The sequence below is a fragment of the Vipera berus genome, assembly GCF_964194415.1.
Source record: "Vipera berus genome assembly, chromosome: 5".
NCBI lineage: Eukaryota > Metazoa > Chordata > Lepidosauria > Squamata > Viperidae > Vipera > Vipera berus.
This window is the reverse complement of record NC_138207.1, coordinates 11,976,625-11,984,303: the sequence shown is the minus strand read 5'-3', so window position 1 is coordinate 11,984,303 and position 7,679 is coordinate 11,976,625. Positions and strand designations below refer to the sequence as shown.

The following is a 7,679-nucleotide window of genomic DNA, read 5'->3' as shown; positions in this document are numbered from 1 at the left end:
TTTATTAATCATTTAGTAACACTGTGAACAGACTAACCAGAACACCACTAAGAATTTTAACAGTCTCGCATGTATTTTACGCAATCTTTTATTTCAGCAAAACAGAAAAATAAGACTTGCAATGCCTCAAATATGGAAGTAAGTCTGAGTAGCAAGAGGGCCTAATTAAAAGGGGGAGGGGGGAGGGGGGCACAAGGACGCATGATTTTTCTTTTTTTCCCCCCCCTCCCAAAGGATAGAAATTGCCACCTTGCGTTTCTAAATAACAGTTGCAATCCCAAAGAAGTCCCGGGTCTCATCCACATATGGAAGGGTGGCACCTTCCCTTTCGGCTGCGGCAAATGCTGCTCAGAAGCCCCTGCCCCTTTCTCCAAAAAAAATAAGGTTTCGAGGGAGGAGGTGCAGTTAAGAAGGGGGCAAGGAGGAAGGAATAAAAGTCACGAGAATATCCAACCGTTCAGATACACATGCAGGACCTAAGAAATCTAGCTACCAGGGGAATTGGTTATATACAGATTGGTCAGGTAAGGAGCCCTATTGCAGAGGGAGGCACTATGTGACCTGGCTTGGTGGCTCACTCTCTAAATAAAGCCTACCGCACAGGTGTCCAATCTTGGCAAACTTTTAAGACCGGTGGCCTTCAACACCCAGAATTCTGGGAGTTGAAGTCCAGAGGTCTTAAAGTTGGCAAGGCTGGACACCCCTGGCCTGCAGGGCTTTCTGAATCGCCACTGGGATGTTGGAGACACCATTTCTTAAGTCAACTGTACAGTTCACCACCTTTGAGGGCGCTATCCCTTCTAGGTGGTGCTACCTCCAACTGGGCAAAACTACTACAACCATTCAGTCCGATGGGTAAAGAAGAGCGGGTTACTTAATCATAAACTATCATCAGCACCAGAGACAAAAACTCTCACGGGGGGGGGGGGGGCAGGGAAATAAGAGAAGGAATGGAAATCAAAATCATCAAGGGTACCTTTTTGGCTTAGAACGGTATTCCCCGAATTGAAGCGGAGTGGACCTCAGCTCCCAGGATTCTCAGCAGTGGCGGTGCTGGTTGTGGAATTCTGGGAGTTGAAGTCCATAGACCTGGAAATTGCCAAGGGTTGCGCTGTAGGACACGAATGGATAAATATTTCAGAATGGGACCTTCATTTCGCACAGACTTCAAGCCCCACCACCCCCATCCCCAGCCCAGGCAGCAAAACAAACAAATGATCAGGTTGATTTTCCCCACTTAGAAGAAAAGTTAGGGAGGAAACTAAGCACCTCAAGGCTTTGTATTTTCGTTCCTTAACCCCTTCTGGCAAAAAAAAAAAAAGTCTGAAATTGGAGCCCTGCCTCCTCCACAGATACAACAGCAGCTATAAATCCTCCAACTCCATGGGAGAGCAGGAAGAGAATGTACACACACACACCCCAGACCCCACACGTTTGCCCAATCCCACTGCAGGAAACCCACTCAAGCTCCGTTTCATTTTATGCATTCCAGGCAAAGGTATTTTGGCCAATCGTATTGGGGGGAAAAAATCAAAGATTTCCTACAATTTATACCGAGGACTCTGCGATACACACCCAGCCACATATTTATTACGCAAGCTGCTCTGCTTTGTAGGGGAATTATCCCTAAAATCCAGTATGTGGTTACGAACTCTTCCTGATGGATGTAGGATAATCGATACACTAAAGCTGGGGTGTCCAACTTTGGCAGTCTGGCTGACTGAGGAATTCTGGGAGTTAAAGTCTACAGCAGGGGTCCTCAACCTTGGCAACTTTAAGACTTGTGGACTTCAAGTCCCAGAATTCATCAGCCAGCGTTGCTGGCTGAGGAATTCTGGGACTTGAAGTCCACAAGTCTTAAAGTTGCCAAGGTTGAGGACCCCTGGTCTACAGGTCTTAAAGTTGCCAAGGTTGGACACCCCTGTACTAAAGTAATACAACAGACTGTATGATGGCTCCCAGCTTCTTTGGCAAACCGAACAATTCACTGCGCTGAGTTATTTTGTGCTGAACATTTTTCCCCTAAAAGGGCAATTTTTTTCCTTACTCATGCAAGGCGATCTTAAGGCCCTTACAAAATATATATTGAATACCAAGGAGACAAGTAGTGGATTAAGGGTGAGGTAATCTGCAGAATGAAGAGCTGTATTACAACACTAGGAAAAAAATTAATAAATCCCTCGAGGTGAAATCACATCAGTATTCAGGTGTGAAAAGAATGAACCGTATCAAAGATAGCAAAAAGCTGCATGTATGTAACCTAACACGTGTTTACACGTCTCTCTGGATATTAAGAGATGATTCATGGACTATTAGAGCTCCTACATCCAAAATGTTTGGCACATGCTTTGGCACTTTTGCCACCAGTATAAAAAAAAAAAGCTGGAATACAGGATAAAAATTGGCCAAAGCTGAGAAAACTAATGGCATTGCAACAAAATATGTTTGAAAAATATTAAGAACTACCAACCTATGTTTAGACAGTGGAGATTTTCGGGGACATATAACATTGGATCTTTCCTCTAATGTCAAATCAGATTATTAATACAGAACTGAATCTACATCTCAGGCCAATCCGTGAATACTTCAGAAAAGTCAGATCCACGTCATACCTGCTAAAAGTACAGACAAGCAAGAAAACTAATTTCGAGGATTTTCCTAAAGCACATTTTCAGCTACCCCTTTGTATATTTATGAGAATGGGACAATTCCTACGGCCAATTATTAGATGGCCTTCACTCAAAAATTTTAAAAGCCCCAAAGTAGGATCCTACAATACTTGCTGCTCAAGAGAAGACTGAAGCCATGGCGAGTCATGGGAAGTCTTTCCAAATGGGATCTGTTTTCAGGAAAGAGGAAGACTGGGGAAGGCATGTTCATTCGTTAATGCTTCCCCGAGACTTACAAACACAAAAACTTAAAAAAGACAAGTTCAGTTTTCTGGAATGTCTAGGTCAGGGGTAGGCAACCTCGGCTCTTTTATGACTCATGGACTTCAACTCCCAGAATTCCTGAGTCAATTTATGAGTCATAAAAGAGCCGAGGTTGCCTACCCCTGGTCTAGGTGAACGTGCCCTGTCCCTTTGCACAGCAGCTATTAAAATGAACATATCTGCACTCCTTGTAGTAGTGGGCGACCGGCTGACCTGAAGTTTGAAGCAGCTCATTAAAAATCATCGATGCGACATAATATACCAGTGTGGTCTTTTCTCAACCTTGGCAACTTTAGGATGCCTGGACTTCAACTCCCAGAATTCCCCAGCCATCAAGCTTGCTAGCTGGGGAATTCTGGGAGTTGGAAGTCCAGGCATCTTTAAATTGCCAAGGTTGGGGAAACACTGTCCCAAGAGTTTTAAAGAGGTAATACGAACGTGGTATTAAAAGAGCCTTCATGCAATGAATGCAGATTTCAAGAGAAACACTGTGCTGGAGTCTAAAGGGGGCAACAATAACGCTTCCCCGCCGCATGAGCAAGATTCATTCGAGAGAAGACTTTTTCTACCTGGGATATATATATAAAGTGGAATTATAATGTATGGATGCACTCAGAATATGCCCCAAAGACATTTGGAGTGGTACGGTTCAAAGAGAGTTCAGTTTTCTTTCCCGGAGATTGGAAGCAGCCCCGCATTCGGTCTTAAGCTAGACAATAAATTCACAGAAGAGGAGAAAATATCTCATTTACAATTATTCAATCGCCACAAAAATACATCCGTCGAACACCGTCTCAAGCAAATACCTCTCTTTCCATTTCCTGGCCCTAATCTCATGAGAGGCTGTCAGAAGGAAGCTCAGAATCGAAATCCTTAAAACATTTCAGTCCTTATATTTGAAGGATGCATCTGACCATCGGTTTAACTCTGCCGTGATCAGAGTCCCTTGGCTTCTAATGCAGCGTTTCCCAACCTTAGGAACTTGAAGATGCGTGGACTTCAACTCCCAGAATTCCCCAGCCAGCTATGCTGGCTGGGGAATTCTGGGAGTTGAAGTCCACGCATCTTCAAGTTCCTAAGGTTGGAAAACGCTGTTCTAATGGATTACCTGGGATCTGCCGCCACGAAGGGGAGGGGGGAAAAAATCACCCAGCAAGAAAGGAGCTAAGAGTCATTATAAGGGGATTTCCTTTTGTGTTTTGTTTGTTTGGTTTTATACAGACACTCTGTTATAAAATTTCACAAACAGCTCATTAACTTCACACTTTTTATCTACAGTAAATTCACGAAGGGGGGGGGGAAATTATAACAGCAGACCAGCCGATCCGCTGTAGAACTCAGAAGATACATCTTTAGGTTAAACGTAGTGCTATATAAATGCAGTTTCTTTAAAATAAAAAAAAAAAAACAACGCAAACATTGTTCCTTTACTTACAGACAAAATGTTACATGATTGGCTGCTAAGTGTATATTCAATTATGTACAAAAAGGTACAGAATTAGCAGGACTGGGGCACAAGCAGAAATCCCCCTTCAGGGCAAATGTAGCCAAACGAAATGCTAACTGACTGGCTTTTTTTTTTAAGCTTTGCTCACCACAAACAGATGTCCTGCCCCCCCCCCCTTTTTTCCTTGAAAGAAAGTCACTGATTTCTCCCATCTACCACTTCTTCATTCTTTTTGTGTGTGTTTAAACTTCATTTACAGAAAGCCTACTTAATGCAATAATCAGCAAGTAGAAAAACTTCACCTGTAAATACAAAGTAGAAATGTTATTTCACAGCAAGAGGCTGCAGCATTGCTCTCTCCAGATCTCAGTGGAGAAGGTGTGCGTGTCTATTGGTGGAGGTGTCAAATGCCACGTTAATTCCAGATTCTGAGGAAGCTGTCCCAAGATCCTGTAGCTACTGCCATGCCATCATCAGTCACCCCTAAGCAGCTGACTCGGTTGTCGTGACCAGCAAGAACACCTGAAGGGTCAAAGAGCAGCGTACTTAATCAAATGGCGACCCTCAACAATCTCCTTTTAAGAAACAGACTGACAATTCTCACCTTCTTAAATGCATTTATATCTCAGTTTTCAGAAATATCTTACTCACATAAAATGCCTTAACAACAGTAGAGGGAATGGACTGAAGTACCAAAAAGAAAAAAAAATCTACACAAGAAATATCTCTGGCCATGTGGCCAGCGAGTCTATACGCTGAGGCACAGGGAGCACCGTTACCTTCCCACCAAAGGTATTTATTTATTTATCTATTAATCTACTTGGTTTTGCATGATTTCAAACTGCTAGATGGGCAGGAGCTGGGGCAAGTAACAGGAGCTCGCCCCGTTGCATATGCTCTGGTCTTGAACCTGGACTGTCCGCTTTCCAGAGGACAAACTCAGCACCTTTAACCACTGAGCCATCACATTCTCCATTTTAAAAAAAAACAAACTTGCACTACAGATGAAAGATGCCAAGTATGCATAAATAGAAAGGACTTCCAGAGGGGAAGAGCCATGATTGGATAACTTCTGAGGCACACTGATCAACCTAGCTATACTCAAAGACAACTCTTCCAAGAAAACTGTTAAGAGTTATGGCTTTGAGATCAAAAACCAGGACTCGGCGTTAACGATGAATTTGTACGCCACATAACTGGCATCCCGTGGAACATTCACGAGCGAGAGGTTAACGCACTGAAATCTGGCTCCTGTTAACCTATTAGCTTTAGCTCACCTGCACGTTCACCCTTCAGGGTATCCCAAACATTGCAGTTGAAATCGTCGTAGCCTGCCAAAAAGAGACGCCCGCTTTTTGAGAAAGCTACAGAAGTGATCCCACAGATGATGTTATCGTGAGAATACAGCATGAGCTCCTGGTCTGCACGAAGATCAAAGAGTCGACAGGTAGCATCATCTGAACCAGTGGCAAAGGCATGGCCGCTTGGGAAGAACTGTGAAATGCAACAAGAATATGAAAAATGCAGACAGAGGAGGGAGAAAAAGGAAGAAAGCAAGAAGGAGAAGGAAAGAGGTTGATTCTAGAAGTATATGTTGTTGTTGTTAGCTGTGAAGTCGTGTCCGACCCATCGCGACCCTATGGACAACGTTCCTCCAGGCCTTCCTGTCCTCTACCATCTTCTAGAGTCCACTTAAGCTCATGCCTACTGCTTGAGTGACTCCATCCAGCCACCTCATTCTCTGTCGTCCCCTTCTTCTCTTGCCCTCAATCTTTCCCAGCATGAGGCTCTTCTCCAGTGAGTCCTTCCTTCTCATTAGGTGGCCAAAGTATTTGAGTTTCAACTTCAGGAAGTATATGCTAACATTCAAAGTTCACTTACTAATATCTGTGCTCAAAGTAAGATTGGAACAGCATCTTGCATGATCCTTGAAGCTTTAAATTTGCCTGAAATCTTTATATACTTAAACATTTGCAAAGTTCCTTTATTCTTCAGCGGCAAATTAAGACAAGTTCTTTCAAATAACAGAACAATTAACCATCTAAAACAGTGTTTCCCAATCTTGGCCACTTGAAGCTGTATGGACTTCAACTACAGAATTCCCCAGTCAGAAAGGAATTCTGGGAGTTGAAGTCCACACAGCTTCGAGTGGCCAATGTAGAGGAACACTGCTCTAAAACTTCAGAGAGATTGCCTGGATGACGCGTGATTGAGTTCCGCACCCTGAGATACCTGCCCCCCCAGAAATTGCACACACTTCTAGCTCTGCTAAGTCTTCTGCCCAACTAGTTATCCCTCAGAAACCCTTGGCCTATGAAAAGTTGGCTTCCACAGATGAGAGAGATGAAAAGCATTTGCGCGTGTCTGATACACTGAGGGGAAATCCAAAACCATCTAGCAGATGTAGAGAAGTAGCTAGCGCATGCATAGAAGCATTTATATTCTTATATACTCATGAGCACAAACTTACACAAACTGCATTGATGTCAGATACGTGTCCCATGAATGACTGCCTGCACATCCCATCTCGGATGTCCCAGAGCTTGGAGGAGGCATCGCAGGCACCCGAAACAAAAGTGCTCATGTCTGGGCTTAAAGAGAGACTCATCACATCGCCAGTGTGCCCAGTAAACGCAGTAGTCTGTTGGCCCGTCTCAATATCCCACAGAGCACTGCAAGTGAGGTAAAAAGTATTTGAATTCAGAAGCTTAAATAATTAGTTAGGGGAGCTCATTAAAAAAAAAAAGTTCCAAGATACTCACCAGGTAGTGTCTCCAGAGCTCGTAACTATTTGGTTATCATCTAGAAAGCGACAACAGGACAAGTACCCTAAAAAGAGAAAAGTAGCAAGATGGCTATTTCAAACTGCAACTCAAATTAAGTCCAGAATTCCACTTTATTACAGTACTTAAAACTACAAATGTCTAAAGTCAGAGGAACGATCTCAAGATCTGGGGAAAGCTGAGTCAGCGAACAGATTGGAAATGGGATGGCCCAGTGGCATCTAACTCAATTAAAGAAATAAAAATTACATAATAAAAATAAATAATAAAATGAAATAAAAATAATAAAATGAAATGAAATGAAATGAAAATGAAATGAAAATAAAATAAAATAAAATAAAATAAAATAATAGCTAGCTAGCTAGCTAGCTGCCAGCCATAAATGTCTATAACACTTATGAAGTTAATTTGCTGGATGCTTAATAATAAACATTGTTAAATTGTTTGGACAGGACATAAAAAGCAGCAAATGTATGTGCAAATATTGCAAAAAAAAATACCAACAACCCCAAAACC

General features: G+C 42.7%; 1 protein-coding gene and 1 long non-coding RNA gene across 7 annotated transcripts in view; both read right to left on the bottom strand.

Annotated features, from left to right (window-relative positions):
- Positions 1-222: 222 nt before the first annotated feature.
- Positions 223-3,113, bottom strand: LOC308669201. The gene is made up of 2 exons (XR_014026722.1): positions 3,071-3,113; positions 223-2,969 (listed from the first exon to the last, which is right to left on the bottom strand). It is a non-coding gene; the product is annotated as an uncharacterized lncRNA (long non-coding RNA).
- A 1,430-nt stretch (positions 3,114-4,543) lies between these two features.
- The window catches only part of GNB4 (G protein subunit beta 4), a 44,325-nt gene continuing 41,189 nt past the window's right edge, over positions 4,544-7,679 (bottom strand). For all 6 annotated transcript variants that reach the window (XM_081329903.1, XM_081329902.1, XM_081329904.1 and 3 more), the window contains exons 7-10: positions 7,143-7,209; positions 6,851-7,052; positions 5,658-5,874; positions 4,544-4,902 (exon numbers count right to left, since the gene is read on the bottom strand). In XM_081329903.1, the coding sequence (XP_081186029.1) occupies positions 4,796-4,902; positions 5,658-5,874; positions 6,851-7,052; positions 7,143-7,209 (593 nt within the window). In that variant the 3' untranslated portion in view covers positions 4,544-4,795. The remainder of the gene's footprint in view (positions 4,903-5,657; positions 5,875-6,850; positions 7,053-7,142; positions 7,210-7,679) is intronic.